Source organism: Sarcophilus harrisii, chromosome 1 (genome assembly GCF_902635505.1).
Source record: "Sarcophilus harrisii chromosome 1, mSarHar1.11, whole genome shotgun sequence".
NCBI classification, from domain to species: Eukaryota; Metazoa; Chordata; class Mammalia; order Dasyuromorphia; family Dasyuridae; genus Sarcophilus; species Sarcophilus harrisii.
This window is the reverse complement of record NC_045426.1, coordinates 74,401,898-74,419,636: the sequence shown is the minus strand read 5'-3', so window position 1 is coordinate 74,419,636 and position 17,739 is coordinate 74,401,898. Positions and strand designations below refer to the sequence as shown.

At 34.6% G+C, this 17,739-nt stretch overlaps 1 protein-coding gene across 1 annotated transcript in view; it reads left to right on the top strand.

The window, feature by feature from the left end:
- ABCA13 (ATP binding cassette subfamily A member 13) overlaps window positions 1–17,739 on the top strand; it is a 504,928-nt gene that overhangs the window by 38,796 nt on the left and 448,393 nt on the right. Inside the window, exon 4 of the mRNA XM_031957225.1 lies at window positions 12,374–12,528. Coding sequence (XP_031813085.1) covers window positions 12,374–12,528 — 155 coding nt within the window. The remainder of the gene's footprint in view (window positions 1–12,373; window positions 12,529–17,739) is intronic.

The following is a 17,739-nucleotide window of genomic DNA, read 5'->3' as shown; positions in this document are numbered from 1 at the left end:
GATATCAAATGAGAGACTCTATAGTAGCTATGGATATTTTTTAATCTAGAGGATAATAGGCAACACAGTTAAATGGGGTAGCAGTGCAAAAATAAAGTGATAGCATCCTTCTCAACTCTGAGGCAAAGAGGGAAGAAAAATGTTCAACACACTTAGTCACTAGTTATTCTACAGAGGGCTTTCAGCATAGCATGGACCCTTCTCCTTTTTATGATATCATTGGCTTAGAACAGGAGCTGTAAGAATCTTTGAAATGAAGGTCAGAAGAGGGCAAATGTAATTGTGCAAAATCTTCCCTAAATTCTTTACAGAAATGCCAAAAACTCTTGACATTGGTAGTTGGTGAAACATTGGAAAAATGTCTCCATCTCTTTGATGATTCCAAAGCAATGTTAGAGCAAGATTGTACTTGAAAGAATGGAAAAAAAAGTTTTTCAAAGTAAAAACAAAATAAAAGAAAAAATCCAAAGAGAGAGGGGATAATCCTGCCCCATAGGTCCTGGTTGAGGGTGGAAGAATGTGACCCAGAGGAGAAAAAGTCCCTTTCAGCTCTAAAACTCTCTAGTCTTCTACTAATGTGATTCAATAAACCCTATTGATTCTTACTTTAAAATAGTGGTCATGTTAATCTATTTCCTTTTCTACTCTCATTATCCTAAGTTAGGCTTTTAGCATATGAAGTATGAACTACTGGAGCAGTAATTTAAATTATCTTAAATCCCTCCCCTTGCCTTTAGTTTCTCTTGTTTTTAATTCAACCTGTAACTCAAACCAATTTAATCTTTTTCTTTTTAAAGTCCCACTGTTACCTTATCATGTGTCTATGAAAATATCTTCAATAGGACCCCATTATTTAGCTAAAAAAAAAAAGCCTGGATTAATAGTGAAGTTTGGTTTTTATCCTGTTTATTCTTTACAAATCTAAATTCAATTATTTTAAAAGTCCTTATAGAGTTAACAATGAAACATGATTGATAAAGATCATAAAAATTTTAAAAAGTGACTAATTATGAAACATTTATTGTTTATTGTATTTGAAAAATGTGGCAGGTATTTGTGGGACAAGATAGAAAGAGGATTGGAGTCAGTTTCCTGAGTCAGAATTCCGGCTCTGTTACGCCCTCTGTACCTTGTAATCTGTGGGCACAAGTTATTTTACTTCCCTGGATTTCATTTCAATTTGACTTAATTCAATAAACATTTATTAAGTGACTACTATGTACCAGGCACTGTGCTAAGTTCTATCCTCAAAAAGTTTACAATCTAATTTTTTCTTATCTATATGTAATGAAATTGTCTCCCACATGTAGCATGGGAGTTTTGAAAGGAAACAGAATAGACATCTCTAGCCTCTCCTCCCTTGGCCCCTTTCCAAGGGAGACTTTATTTCCTGCAAGGAAGGGTACAAAAAAGTTGGGGTAAGGTTGGTATTGACCATCTTCTCACCCGAAGATGGATGCAGAAACACTGAAGAAGAGCTTGAAGAGACTGAATTATTGTATGAAAGTCAAGCCACTGAATTTCTCTTCTCTCCAACTCTACCCTGCCTATAAAATGGGCACAAATCATTGATCTCTTCCAAAGAGAAGAGAGACCACTAGCAATGGGATTTGGAATTCAGGTTATATATAGAATGAAATCTTTGTATTAGATGACTTCTAGGATTTCTTTCCATTCCAGATTCTATAGTAGAAATCTTTGTTCTCTCTTTGGGTTTAATTTTAATCTTAACTATTTTACACCTACATCTTTATTAATGAAACTATTTGGGATCTGTTATTTCTATAGATGTTACAGTTATTTTTTCTCTCCCATGGATTTGAAAAAAAAACTTCTATTTATATGGTAGTCCTCATTACTATTTTCCTTTTCATTTGTACCAATTAACTTGCTGCCTTGTTTTTTCCTCCTGTCTTAATTCCTTTTCCCTTAGCAATTTTGCACATTAGGTAACACACCTAAGATTGGGGAACTCAGAAAAAAGAGATAAAGAAGGGAGGCATTTATGTGTTACATAAATCCTGCCACAATATGTTTTTTTCCCTTGGCCTCTGGATTTTTCTAAAGGTATCACATACACACATGCACATAAATTAATATCTTCAAGATTCTTTCTTTTAAAAAAAGCTTTTCCCATGCTTAGGTTATAATTCATTCTAAGATCAAATTCAAGAAGGCTTGAAATAAAAAAAAAAGCAAGGATCTTAAATTCAATTAATCATTATGGTGGAGGCAGGTAGGATAATCATCTTGAATTACAGCAATCTCTACAATCCGATAATTCTATGGTTTTGCAAGGAATTCTCATGTTCAGATGAGGTAGGAGAAGCCACTTCATGGTTCACAGCTTTCAGAGGTCATTTTAAGCCACAGATATGATTATAAAGAAACAAGCCTAATTTATTGGGCCATTTTTGAAAATTCTCTTCTAGTTTCTTTTTCTAATATATCTAGAAGGTGACCCTGAGTTTCCAAGTACCAACAGAGCATAATAGAGTACAAACCGTGTTAAGTTCTGTCAAGTGGCAAAGGCTTTATGCATGTTCTTATCTTATAATGCTTAATCATAATGCCAGCTATATTCAGAAAGGAATTTCAGTAAAGGGTTAATCAGTATGCTTCTTTCCCCTAAGCCCCCATCCCCCAAAAGCAGTAGACTAAGTCAGTGACTAAGAAGTGGAGGGTGTGGAAGGGCCATAATCTCTTAGTAGAGGAGGTATCTATATAGATGATATTAAGCTTATTATTTTATAGTGATAACTTGTTAGATTTTCATGAATGGATTTAATTGACAGCCACCATATAAAAATTTAAAATTTTAACATGTTAAGGAATTGAAGAGATCTACCCAGCTTGTTATCTCCATAAGAAACTTGCTGAATTGAAAAAAAAAAACCCTCACATTTCTATAATTGTTTAAGGTTTACAAACTTCCTCAAAAACATGGTAGAAACTAGTAGTACTAAAAAGGTAGTAAAATATGAATAGTACCGTTTTTCTGGGATACTTAGTTAGATCTAGGATCTCCTCACTGTATAGAACTCACTTCATCAAAGCTTTTGGATCCTATGTGATTGTGAACTCTGTCTTTCTAGAGTTATTCATGGAATCCTATTTCATTAAAAAATTCATAATTTCACTTTTTTGTTGGGGTTGGGCTGGATGTCTGTTATTTCTCACTCCGACTACATAGCCAGTCGTGAGATTGAACCAAGTTGTCCTGAGACTACCATGAGACTCTCCCCTTATAGGGAACCTATAGATTTTAGAATCTATGTAAGGAAACTATTGCTACAATTCTAAGCCTAATGGTTTTGATGCTATCATGATTGTTTCCCCATAGAGAAGGCTCTGAACTTATAGAACTTACTCATGGAAAAATACTGACAATAATGTTTTTCAAAAGTTGGTATAGCTGGGTTTGTTAAATAATATTTTCCCTACCATTAGTTTGTTTTTGATAACAAAGTTGCAAAATAATATTTTGTCCTAATCCTTGATATTCAAATAAGTCAGCTCCAAAGAGACCCCTCAAAAATCAGCCTATAATAACCTTACACTCACAAAGGCACTTTGGAAGCACTTGGAGCACTTCCCTCCCTGCTCAATGGATGGGTGTTTCTGTGCTTTCAAATATAGCACTGTCCTTACCTGAGTTATACTCTATGTTAGTGTGTATGCTTTCTCCCTCCCTCTTCTTCATTGCTTACAAAAAAGTTTTGCATTGAATGGACTCCCATTTTTTTCATGTCATTCTAATTACTTGAAATCATTAAAGAGTTGTTTTCCCAGAGGCTCTGACTGGTCAACCATCTTTCCTTAGATACAAACTGGGTGCCTAGATAAGCACTTAACTTATTGAAAGTTGCAACATCTGAGGGAGTAGGGAACTGTGAACCCAGTTGTAGAAAGCAAAAGTCAGTAGGGGAACCCTGTGTCCTTCCAGGCAAGACTCCTTTATGCCAGAGATCTGTCACAAAATACCAATTCACCTTCTTTTATTGTCATACTTATCCTAGATATGATCTTTCATGTGATACTGATGTTCAGAGGAATTAAATAACCCAGCGAAGGTCACACTAAGGATTGATAATGTCAAAGTTGGGACTTGATCCTAGGTCTGTAGTGTCATTAGGTGGTATAGAGAAAGTTCTGATCCTAAGTTCTCATCTTAGATACTTTTTAGCTGTGTGACCTTAGACACATCAGCCTCAGTATTCTCATCTGTAAAAGGGAGATAATGTTTTAGCTCATAGCTTTGTTATGAAGATTAAATAAAAATATTTGTTGAATACTTTGCAAACCTAACTATATAAATTCCACCTACTATTACTTTTTTATTACTTAATGTTACATTATTTATATTTCCCCATGTTCTAAAAATGACATTATTATTATAATACAAAGTTAACTCTTCTATAATAACACTTCTTAATCATTCACATCATAGCTTCCTGAATAGGTATTCTTACTTTATAGTCACATAGACAGTACCTCTAAATCTTGGGCTAGATAGAAACTCTCCTGCATTTAATTCTTTCATTTTTATCTTTGTCTTTGTCCAAGAATAGACAAAACTAATTTAATGCTTCTCTTACCCATGATAACTAACTGGATATGCTGAGTTATTTTTATCTCTTGTCATATTCCTAGACTAGACTATTAAGTGTTAGACTGCAGGGATGTTTCTTTTTCTAACTTGCTATCTTTCCCAACACAGAGGAATGCTCACTGTAAATCTTTAAGCCCTTTTGGATGAATTGAATTGAATCAATTGTTTTCTCCCATCATCTATTTAAATTCTGAGAACTCTTTCCCAAGAGTGACTCAATCTTTGCCTTCACTAAAACTGTGGCTTTACCCATTTTTAAAAAAATTTTTATTTTGAGTTCTGACATGTTGAATTATTGCGGGGAATGTGAGGGAAAAAAAGGACTTATTTCTTCTTAGACTAGTTAATTTTGGAGATTCAGTAAACTTGATTATTCCAATGTATCCATAATTTCTGAAGGTATACCAAGATTTTTAGAAATTATATTTATAACAGTTTGAAAGAATTTCATGTGGGTTTCATGGGTAGATTATTTGAAGGGTTCAGCATCCCTCTATTAGAATTATGTGGCTTTTTTTTCATTACTTTGAATAGATTGATTAGGTTTAAACATATTAATCTGGGTGCCTGAAATATCACCTTTTTGGGTCATAACTGCCATGGGGCTAGTCTGGAAGCTGAAGTTGAAGCTGTAAGCATGCCTGCCATTGCTATGTGCCATTATCCTAAAAAGGACAATTATAATAGCTCCTATTTCTACAGTACTTTGGGGTTGACCAAACTCTTTCCATAAGTCACTCTTATAACTTAGGCAATGTCAAAATTATCATTTCCATATTGCAGATATATAGACACTAAAAGAAGTTCAGTGATTTGGCTAGTAAGAGTTCAAGTCTCCTGATCCCATGGTCAGTGCTTGTTTCACAATGCCATGTGGTCTCTCTTTATTAATCCAATATGCAGGGATTTTAAGGTAGAAAAAATAATCTTACAGTGAACATAACTAATAATTGGTTAATGATGTGATGAATCTGTTTTGTTTAAAAGGAGATATGACACTTGTCTTGCTCATTTGGGGAAATTGATGAGTAGAGACATACTGGAAGTTTTTTTTTTTAAATTTGAAGGCAAAGACTTTTGAGTCTCCAGACCTTGTTAAAGGAGAGGAATGAATTAGGATGAATATAGAAGAGGCTGAATAGGGTTTCAAAGTCCAAGATCTTTAGTGTATCTGAGATGACTTGTTTAGAAGAGGGATGAGTGCTTCTATAGACCAGAAAGAACTTTGTAAAGCACAGAACCTCTGAAATAGAGGTTAAACTGTTTAAAAAAGGGCAAGTGCTTCCATGAACCTTATTTTTATTTGGGAGAAAGGACCCAAAAGAGGCTCCTGGGAGCTCTATGTTCCCAGAAGGAGTTTCTAGTGAGAGAGGATAGCTTCTCTCAACCAGGAATATTTGCCAAGAAGGTGGAGAATCTTATTTTTCTCCTTGCATCTCCCTCCCTAACAAGGAACTGCAAACACAAGTCATTTGCTGGTTCAGGGAAGTGTGTGAACTTCAGTTGACTAAACTATTCAAGTAGTACTAAGATTTTTGGAATGCTGCATTTAGTCAGTTAAGCAGTCATTCAATAAACATGCATTGTACATCTTGTGCTAGGCACTGTTAGCACTGTGGATACCAGTAAATCGCACAAAATAGTCCCCGAACTTAAGAAGCTCACAATAGAATGGGGGAAGACAATAAACAAACACGTACAAACTATATTCATTGTAAATAGGAAATAATTAAGAAACGGAAGGTGCTAGCATTAAGAAGGGTTGGAAAATGCTTCCTGTAGAAGATGAGATCCTTATTGGTTACTGATTTTCTATGTTTGTGCTATCTCATTCCTTGTAATTACCCCTCTTCCAAGACCCCTTGTAACTCCTTGACATCCTTTAGAGCTATTTTCCCATCCACTTTCTCAAGGCACATGGCAAGCAGAAGACACAAACTGGGGGCCACAAAATCCATGATCTGCAGACCATGAGGGAATAAGCATGCTCTCCCTCAAGAAGTATCCCCTCCACGTCATGTCAACATCTAGGAAAAAGTTCCTTAGACTTAAGAATTCTGATTATTTTAGCCACTACTAGAGGGCAGAAGATAAACTTTAATATCTACTAATATCTACTTCCTTGTTGAAAGGAGATGAGTTAAAAATGCAATATAAAATATGCATTTTAGGTTATGGCCAATGTATTTGAATATGCTATAAAGGTTCTGTTTATCTCTCTTCTTCTTCTTCTTCTTCTTCTTCTTCTTCTTCTTCTTCTTCTTCTTCTTCTCCTGTTTTTGGGGGTGGAAGCAAGGGGGTAAACAGAGAACTGCCCCCCTAAAAAAAGAGAGCCATTGAAGCATATTTTAGAATTAACCAAAGAGGACCAAAAGCCAGAAGAAATCACAGATGAAAAAGAAAAACAACTTTGAAAATTTGTTACATATAATAATATAATATAAATTAAATATTGATTTTATTCATATTATACTAAAAAGAAAACCAAATTGCATCTTTTATATACAACTTGGTTTTCTTTTTAGTATATATTATGAAGCTGTTTATATATAGTCTTTTTCTTTTCTATTCTATATAGAGAAATGCTCATTTTATTTGGCATTTAAGTTCAGAAGAAAACAAACAGAAAAGATCATCATCTCTTGTTACAAGTATGACAACCTTACTGATGATAGGATGATGGTAAACATAATGACAGCTCTTATTTGATGGTAATCCTAATGGCAGCTCTTATTTATATAATACTTCATAATTTATATACAGCATAGTATAATAGAGAGGAAGCTAGTCATAAGAGCCCAAAGACCTGGGTTTTAAGTCTGAAACTCTTAAACTTGGGCTTAAATACCACTCCTGACAAATATAGTCTGTGTGATCCCAAGCAAATCTTTTAACCCTCAATGTTCTAGGTAACTCTTCAAGACTATTAAATTTCAGAGAAGGTGTGACCTTCTTTAGTAAAGGGAATTTTTTTTCATCAGGGAATTCCTTACATTGATAAAATCATAAGATCAATTCCTATTCCTAACCCTTATTTTAGTTTCCAAATTCTCTCCTCAAAGAAATTCTGTGAGGTAGGTAGCATAAATATTATCATTCATAGTTTACAGATGAGTTAGCTCAGAAGATATGAGGTAGAATTTTAGAAGTGCTTTAATTTTTTTTTCTCTATTATTACAGATTTGGAGCACTTTCCAAATGGTAATTGATAGGCTTCATTTTTTCCTCTGAGAACTGTATGTTCATATCCTTAGACCTTTTTATTGATTGAAGAATTATTTTTTAAAAGAAATACATTTCTTATGTATCTTGGAAATGAAGTCTTAATCAGAGAAGTCTATTGCAAAGATTCCCCCCAATTAATTGTTTTCAAATTTGACTTCATTAGATTTCTTTGTGTACAATCTTTTTAATTTTATATAACCAAAATTACTCACTTTATTTCTTTATTCCTTGTTTTGTCATGAACTTTTTGCTTATTTATATCAGATAGGTAATTTTTATATGTTTCTCTAATTTGTTTATTATATGGCTTTTTATATTAAGGTTACCTTGCAGGTATTAAGCAATTCAAAATTTTGTCAGAATTTGATTTTTTTTTTTGAAATCATTGTTCTTCTGAGATCAGTGTTATCTTATTGTTACAATATCATGTCAGGTAAATTAAAGTGGTGTTCAGATGCAAAAGGTCAAAACTGGGGTTAAAAACAAGTTCTCTACACTCATTGCCATAATTATTAATTGTGCTAGGGCATTGTTGTTCAATCATTTTTCAATTGTCTGACTTTTTGTGACCTCCTACCTGTTTTTTTCATGGCAAAGATATTGGAGTGATTTGCTGTTTCTTTCTTCAGATTATTTTCCAGATGAGGAAATTGAGACAAATAGAGTAAAGTGACCAGCCTTGGGGGGGGGGGGTGTCACAGTGTCTGAGGACAGATTTGAACTCATGAAGATTAATCTTCCTGACTTTAGTCCAGACATTCTATCCACTATGATGCCATCTAGCTGCCAATAGGGGGATAAATTAGCCCTGAGGGATCTCAGATTTTAGTGTGATGAAAACTCAGACTAGATAAATGCTCATCATACCTTTACTATGATCATCAAAGGATATAGGACCATTAGCCATCAAGGATAAATGATGAAAGCTGGATGCAGAATACTAGGATATGACTCCCTGTGCCCGTTTTAGTTGTTTGCAGAGGTCCATTCATATTCTAGCAGTTCACTTAATGTGAGAGTCTCACCAGGTCAGAAGATTTGTAGATACTGCTTTTGTCCTTTAAATATTGGCTGCTACAATAGCCCAAGGCCTTTAAAGGAAAAAAATATCAACTCCAAAGCTCTGGCCTTTAGCTCTTCTCTGTTCTATAAATTTGTTTCTTCTTGCTTCCACAGAAATACAATGTTTTCTACAGAGTTAAATTTCTACTACTTTGGAGAATCGTCTTACTATGATTCTGTATAAACAAGTGGGAGTCAATGGAAGTTGTGATAGCACCCAGTCAAATACAGTAGAGAATTTTAAGGTAGTATACAATTTCATCAGCTCTATGTTGAATCCTAGCTTTGCTCAATTCAATTCAGGTCAGTTAAATTCACAGGTGGAAGGCATTGTGCTAAATGGTTCCTTTCTTCAAGGAACACAAATATATACACAGATAAGTAAGCACAGAGAAACTGGAAAAGAGGGAGATTATAAATATTTTTAAGAACAAGAAAAGTCTAAATTTGAAGATAGCATTTGAGATGACCCTTGGAGGAAACTAAAATTTCTAAGATACAGAGTGAGAAAAGAGAACATTCCAAGAAAGGAGATTATACATGATAAATCACTTAATTAATTTTTAATCCTTAGCTTCCTTATTTGCAAAATGACAAGGATTAAATTAGATGATATTTAAAGTCTCTTTAAATGCCAAGTCCTAGGGATAGTCATATCTATAACTTAGAATTTTATCGCTTATGGTAAAATGTCAGGTTAGGAGAGGTTTCTAAGGTACCCATTCTGGTGTGTGGTTGAGGCAGACAAGAGACAGGTCAAGGAAGAAAGATGAAACTGAAGAAATGGGAGGTAGGGATGTTCAAACAGGGTAAGCATTGTGATATGGGAAAATACTGAACCAGATTCTAAACTTATTGAGGAGGAGTGATTTAAAGGTCCATAGATGATAGCAACTAAGAAGGAATGGATTAAAAAAAAAAAAAAGAAATGGTTGTTGAACAATGGTGCTAGAATTTCAAAGATCTGAAAGGAGAAATGGATAACAAAGAATATACTAATAGTCTCTGGCTCTTTGTATGTAGTACAAAGAGTACATGAGAGAAGGCAACTCTTAGCCCAGGAGAAGATGAAAAAGAATATGTTGTCTTCAAGAGAAATTTAATTTTATAGCTGATGAAAGGAATGTGAGAGGACTGGACCCAGGCTAAAAGGGAGGATGTTAATAATAGAGAATGGTTCCAGAGGGTGTGATAGAAAGAAAAAGAAAAGAAAAATAGGAATTGGAAATGGTTTGGGCTGACTCCAGTGAAAGATGACAATAGTTAGCACATAGTGCCTTTAACCACTGACCCTTCTCAAGGTCTCAGTGATGTGGGTCCCCAAAGTAGGTGGCATCCCAAAATCAGTTTTCTCTATTGGAAAGTCTGGACTATAACCCTGGGCGATTGGCAGCCCCTGGGGAAGACCCTTGTATTTCATTAGTATCTTTTCCTTGTATTATGTTAATGTCTGTCCTAGTCTTAGTGTTTGGCTCCAGTCATTTCTTTCTGTTTCACCAATGGATGGGTATAAACTTTATTTCCAGTCTTTTCTACTACAAGAGGGATTGCTATGAGTATTAAGATATGTATTGGACCTTATTTCTTCCTTTGACTTTCTTGGGGCACATGTCTAGCAGTGGGATTTCTGGGTGAAAGAATGCAGAGTTGAGTCAATATCTGTTCTTTTTTTTCCAACTCATTCCAACTCTACAGCTTCCTGATTCCGGTTGAAAACCCCAATTGTACACAACATCTTTTACAAATGCTGGCCTGAAGGGGAGAAATATTAGCAGGGGAGCTCATTATTTAGGAGAAGAAAAACAACAATTGACATTCCAGGTCTTTGATGACTTTGATGACTATTTTAAAATTTCTTTTCTTTCATTCTTTTTTTAGCAGGAGCTTTTTGGGCACAATCTCCAAAAAGTTGTTTCTTTTGCATTCTTTCTTGTTTCTAAATAAAGGCTACTTATAGTTGTTAGTGTAAAAGGGGAGGCCTTATAAAATGGAGTGAGATAGCTAGGAGGAGTCTCCTAACCTCTTAATCTCAAAGTCAGGATGTTTAATATTCTTAATTAATTAAATATTTTTATTATTTATTTACTTTATATGTTTATTAAATATTTAATATGTAATTAATATTAACAAGAGTTTTTGTTTGTCTTTTTTTTTTGGTGGGGGGCAATCAGGGTTAAGTTACTTACCCAAGGTCACACACAGTGAGCATTTCTAAATTGAACTGAACTCCAGGTGTCTAGTCCATCACTTAAACTCCTGCCAGAATGATTATCTTATAGTTGTTAATTTATGTAAACTTCAGGGAACAGGAAACTTGGAGAAGGTTTCTTCTGGAGAAGCTGTTTCTGTCTTGGGACTGTGCCTTTGGGAAGGGTTGCATATTGCACCTGTGGAGGGAATATGCACTTGAGGAAATCAGATTATTCATATATTAATATACATATATAATTGTGCTATAGGCTGATCTCTCACTCCTAAATTTTTCTGCAGCAGTTGGATTAGAGCATAGACACCGTGAGACCAGAAATGATGCCTTATTGAAATCTTTGTATCTTAATGGTTTGCTTTTGGAATGGGCAAGAATTATAGGGGTGCCAGAATGCTACACAGGTACTCCACCAAAGTCAGGAAGAAGAAAGCTAGGTCTCTAGCTGGGATGGACATGATTTTGGAGGTTTTATGGGAGGGAATAGAAAAGAGTACCACAGGGCACATGGTAAGTAGTAAATTTAGGGCAAATCACAATACCTTATACATACTCTGACTGATCTCTGATTCCCTGGAGGAATAGGTTATAAGCTATACATCTTTGCTAATATTTTAAAAATCTTCTCTGTGGAAATCAGTCAACAAGTATTTATTAAGCAATAAATTTATGCCAAAGAGTGCTAAGAACTGAAGACACAAATTCAAATAAAAAGACAGTCATGTACTAAAGGAATTTCCATTCTAATGAAGAAGAAAAACACTCAAAAAGAACCTGGAGTCTGTGTGTATAAGTATGTGTACATGTGTGGAGGGATGACAAAAGTACTGGTGGAGGGGCATGGCAGAGAAAAGATAAGGCTGGTCTTGGAGAGGAATAATACATACATGAGTAACCTAAATGCTTTCCTGAAGTGGAGGTTCTGAATGGAGCCATCTAATCAGAGAGAGGTCATAGACATGGAGGGTAGTTCTAATGTATAAATCCTAGCTCTGGAGTGAAACTTCAGGCCATGATAGAGAAATATTAGTATAAGGTCTGGAGAGAAATGAAACATGGCTGACCTGCAGGACCTTAAATGGAGGTACTGAGAGGAGTCATTCAATCAGAGATGGGTTCAAGGGCAGAGGGTAGATTGAAAGATAGGTTGAATTGTACCTATGCTTAATTCACTTTTATCAAATTGAGTTAAATGGAATAAGAGATACATTTTGGCACTTCGCAATTTCGATTTTGTGATGTGTTCCCTTTTTAACATTTATTTAAAGCATCTCCAGGTCCCCCAGTTCTCAAGACCATCAAGGCATGGGGAGTGATTTGGTCTTTCTGGAAAATATTCAGGAGCTTGCCCAAAGCATTTCAGAAACAATGGAGAAGGCTGTTGCTTTACAAAAACTTTGGATGGAAGACTCTAAATTGTCAGGTAAGTGGTTCTGGAGTTAATTTGGAAAAAAAAAAAACAACAAAACCTTTTTTTAATGGAACCTTAATTATATTTTATTGCATTGAAGCTCTGGGGGAGCAATAGAGCCTTGGAAAGCAGATTATGTCGACATCAAGGCTAACTACCTCATGAATATCTGGTGAGATTCCTAGGGAGGACAGAATAAATATATTTCCTTAGACTAGTTGTAAAGTTTCTTGCACACTTATGCTTTCCTCCCTACTTCATAGATTTGGATAGGCATTAATCCTTTCCAATGCCTTTATTCAGAAGTGTTAAAGTTAAGTTAAATATTGACCTAGAATCTTTGAGGTATTCAAGATATAATCATAGGATTTAAAGCTGAAAAGGACGTTAAAGATCTTTTAGGCTATCATTCTTCTTTTATAGATTTAGAGTCTGAGGCCAACAAGGCTTTCTTAGAAAGTTCATCTAGTTAGAGGCTATCATTAATTAGATTAATTAGAGATTATCATTCTACACAGACTTTCTAACCAACCACAAAAAAACATCTTCAATATATCTTCAATATGTTAATTTCTTTCTCAACAACGTTCCTTCATATGTCCCTTTTTCTTAATTTAGACAGGCGCAGCTCTATTTTGGGCCCTTATCACATCTGGAATGAACTACTTTAATAGCTTTCTATCCAGGTTTCCTTGACTCAAGTATGCCCCATTCTAATTCATCCTTCACTCATCTATTAAAGCAATTTTTTAAAGTACAGGTCTGACTTCCCTATTCAATAAATATTTGGGGTCCTGATTATCCCCAGGATCAAATATTAAATCCTTTGACATTTTTTTTTTTTTTTTTTTTTTTACAACTTGGACTTTCTTTTTCTTTTCTTTTTTTTTCTTGTGAGCCAGGTCACCAGTGAGTGGAATATGGAGGCAACTTGAGTTAACCTCTATACTCCCATATTATTAATGAGCTGTTATGAGACAAGAGTAAATCTAATTGTAAACTACTTGAGAGCAGAGATTTCTCTTGCTCCTTTTTGTATTCTCAACACTCAGCAGAGTGTCTGGCACATAGTAGGCCCTAAATAACTTTTACTGATTTCTTGCTTGATTTTTGCCATGTTGGGAAATTTCTCATCCCAGAGATTCTAAGATCCTCTTGGAAAGTAATTTTTCCCATGTAGCTCCATTTAATTGGAAGTCAGTAAATCAGGAGACAAGGTTATTGGCTAAGAATTCTTCAAAATAAAGGGAAATATACACACATGTAAGTTTTTGCACAGCTTTATAATGGTAAGCAAAAGGAGCCTATAAAATGGTGAAGCTGCACACTCATTTTCCTTTTTTAGGAAGATAAGTAATAGGGACAGGATATTAGATGAGTGAATGGAAGAATGTCTTAACTTAGGACTGTATTGTATATTAACCTTGGTATTGCTGAAAATCAAGTTTGATGGGGTGGGAGTGTATCTTTGTGGTTTATTTCATCACACAATTTTGGTGGGGAAAATACTCTCTAGTTAATCTATTAGAATATCTAGTTGAAAAAATATAAACAAGTGGAGGCCTCCCTTTGAGATGGAATCAAAATAAAATTAGATAGTCTTTTTCTCAATTTATACAATCCAGTATACTATATTTCTTTCACCTCTAATGCTATTATTTTGGAGAAAATTTTTTTCCAAATTCACAGCACAAATTATTGTCATTTTTCAGTCATTTAGTCATGCATGAGTTTGTGATGTCATGGATCATAGCATGACAGACCCTTTTATTCTCCATTGTCTTTCAAAGTCTGTCTAAGTTCATGTTATTGTTTCCAGGATATTATCCATCCATCTCAGTCTCTGTCCCCTCTTCCTTATGCCTTCAATATTTCCCAACAACAAGGTCTTTTCCAATAAGTCTCATCTCATTAGGTGGCCAAAGTATTTAAGCTTCAGTTTCATTATTTGACCTTCCCAGTGAAAAGTTTGAATTAATTTTTTAAGTACTGATTGATTTGGTCTCCTTCTGTTCAAGGGACTGTCAGAAGTCTTCTCCAGCTCCACAATTCAAAAGTGTAGATTCTGTGGCATTCACTTTTTCTTATAATTGAATTCTCACAGCCATGCATTGCTACTAGAAAAAACAGAGCTTTAACTATATGAACCTTTGTCAGTAACATGATGCATTTGCTATTTAGCATGCTGTTTATATTTGCCATGACTTTTCTTCCAAGGGACAAGTGTCTTTATTTCATGATTGCAGTTGCTGAATGAAGTGATCTTTGAGCCCAACAATATAAAATCTGATACTGCTTCCATTTTCTTTTCCTCTATTTCCCCAAAAGTGATGGGACCAGTTGTCCCATGAGTTGTCAAGATCATTTTTTTATGTTAAACCTCATCCTAGTTTTTACATTCTCCTATTTATACTCATCAAGAGGTTTAATTCCTCTTTAATAAGGTACTACCAACATATCTGAGATTCTTGATTCTGGCTTTTGACGTATCAAGCCTGGCATTGTGCATTATGTGCTCTGAATATATATTAAATAAATAAGGTGACAATATACAGTCTTATTGTACTCCTTTTCCAATATTAAACCAATCAGTGGTTCCATGTTCAGTTCTAATTCTTGGTCCACATATAGGTTCTTCAGGAGACAAATAAGATAATCTGGTTGGTATTCTCATCTCTTTGAGGATTTGCCACATTTTGTTATGATCCATATGAAGGCTTTAGTGTAGTCAATGAAGTAGAAGCAGATGTTTCTTTTTTGGGAACTTCTTTGTTTTTTCCATAATACAAAAAATATTGGCAATTTGGTTTCTAGTTCCTTTACCAGTTAAAAAACCAGTCTGCTCATCTGAATAATTCTCATTTCACATTGCGGATCCCTAGCTTGCATAATCTTAAGCATTACCCTGCTGACATGTGAAATGACTGCAACTGTTCAGTAATTTGAACATTTTTTGACATTGATTTTTAGGTTTGAGACATAAACTGATTTTTTTCCAATCTAGTTCCCACTATTGAGTTTTCCAAATTTGCTGACATATTGAGTGCAACACTTTAACAGCATTATTAATTAGGATTGTAAATAGTTTGACTAGAATTTTGTCATCTTCAATAGCTTTATTATTAGGAATGCTTCCTAAGACCCATTTGATTTCATTCTCCACAATATCTGGCTCAAAACCAATAACTACTTTTGTGATTATTGGAGATGTTAAGATCTTTCCTATATAGTTCTTTTGTGTATTCTTGCCACCTCTTCTTAATTTCTTCTGCTCTTAAGACCATAGTATTTTTGTCTTTATCATGCACATTTTTTGCAGATTTCTTGTCTTTCCCATTCTATTGTTTTCTTTGCTCATTTAAAAAAAATCTTATTTCCCATTATTTTTTTCTAGAATTCTGCGTTCATCTGGATATATCTTTCCCTTTCTCCTTTCCCTTCTTTCCTTCTTTCCTCAGCTATTTGTAAAGTCCCATCAGATAGCCATTTTACTTTTTTGCTGTTCTTTTTCTTTAGAAATTTTTGTTGTTGCTTCATGTACAACAATGTGAACTGTCCATAGTTCTTTAGGCATTTGTCTACTAGATCAAATCCCTTAAATCTATTTAGTATTTTAACTTCATATTCATAAGAAATGTTAGATTATAACTATGTGATCAGATGGTTTTCTCCATTTCCTCCATAGTCCTTTGGTGAATTGACTTGGAATCTTGGACCCAGTTAAGGACTCATTGAGTAAAGGTTACAGGATAATAGCTGAGAATTGCTGAAACCTCAGGGAAGTTGCTTGCAAGTGGCTTTTATATCTTTGCCGATTGCTTTGCTTTTATCTGGGGGTAATGGCGTAGTTTTTTTTTTTTTTAATTAAAGAAATTACTTATGCTATTTCTCAGGCTCTGAGAGTCCAGTGTCCCAGATTGAAATGACTACCTGGGACATTACCTTTTCACTCTTCTTACATTCTACTCTCTTCTTCCAATCTGGCCAATTTGCTATTCCTGAAACAGGACATCTATTTTACCTCCCCTTGTCTACGCATTTTTCTATCCATGAATAGTCCTCTCGAACTCTTAGAATCCCAGGCTTCCATTAAGCTTTTGTTCAAGCCTGGAAGCCTTTTGTGGTCTTTATAACTGTTAGTGCTATTCCCTCTAAGGTTTTACTTTTTACCTATTCACCATTTTTATATATTATCTCCCTTATTAGACTCTAAGTTCTTTGAAGGTAGGATTGTATTTGCTTTTTCTTTGTATCCTTCACACTTAATACTGTATCTGGAACATAGTAAGTGCTTAATAAAATTTTGTTGATTGAGATGTTAGGATAGTTATTTAGCTGAAGAAACTAGTTTCTGAGGGTAACTTTCTTTGCAGAATATAAAATGTTTTCAGAGCAGTTTCCTTAGGATCTAGGATGTAATATTTAGAACTGCCATATTTGATTCTTATCCTGGTGTCATCCCCAATATCTCTTTGCTTCATATCATCCCAGATTCTATGTCCTTTTATATCTATTCTCTTTATTTTTTGCCTTCAATCTTCTATTTTTTCATGTTCATTTACTTTGCCTTATTTTTCTTCTAATTCCCACCTACCATACACTAACAGTGCTTATTAGAAGGGTTTGATATAGGGGAAAGAGTTCTGATCTTGAATCATGTGCCATGACTTTGAATCTTTATTCTTCTATTTACTCCAATATGCTTTGGGGTTAATATTTTACTTTGCTTAGGCCTCAGTTTCCCCATCTTTAAAATGAAGGGTTCAGGCCTCTAAGGCCCTTTCCAACTCTAAATCTGTAATGGTATGTTTTGTAATCTGCCAATAATTCCATTTTGACCTCTACAGAGCTATTTTTTTCAATGAATTCCAGGCTAGTAAAGTTTAATAAACATAAGGGCCAAAAATCTTTTGATATTGGGGATACAGAGACCAAATAAAATAAAATAAGAGAAAAAAGTTTTTACTGGGAAGTGAATATAATCTAAGTAATGGAATAAGATAAATGAACAGATAATTATATATGTAATACTTTGAGGGAGAAGAAATGGGCAGCTTCCATAAGTCCTCAAACTTTTTAAATAGGGGGCTAGTTCACTGTCCCTCAGACTGTTGGAGGGCTGGACTATAGTAAAAACAAAAACTTTGTTTTGTGGGTCTTTAAATAAAAAACTTCATAGCCCTGGGTGAGGGGGATAAACGTCCTCAGCTGCTGCATCTGGCC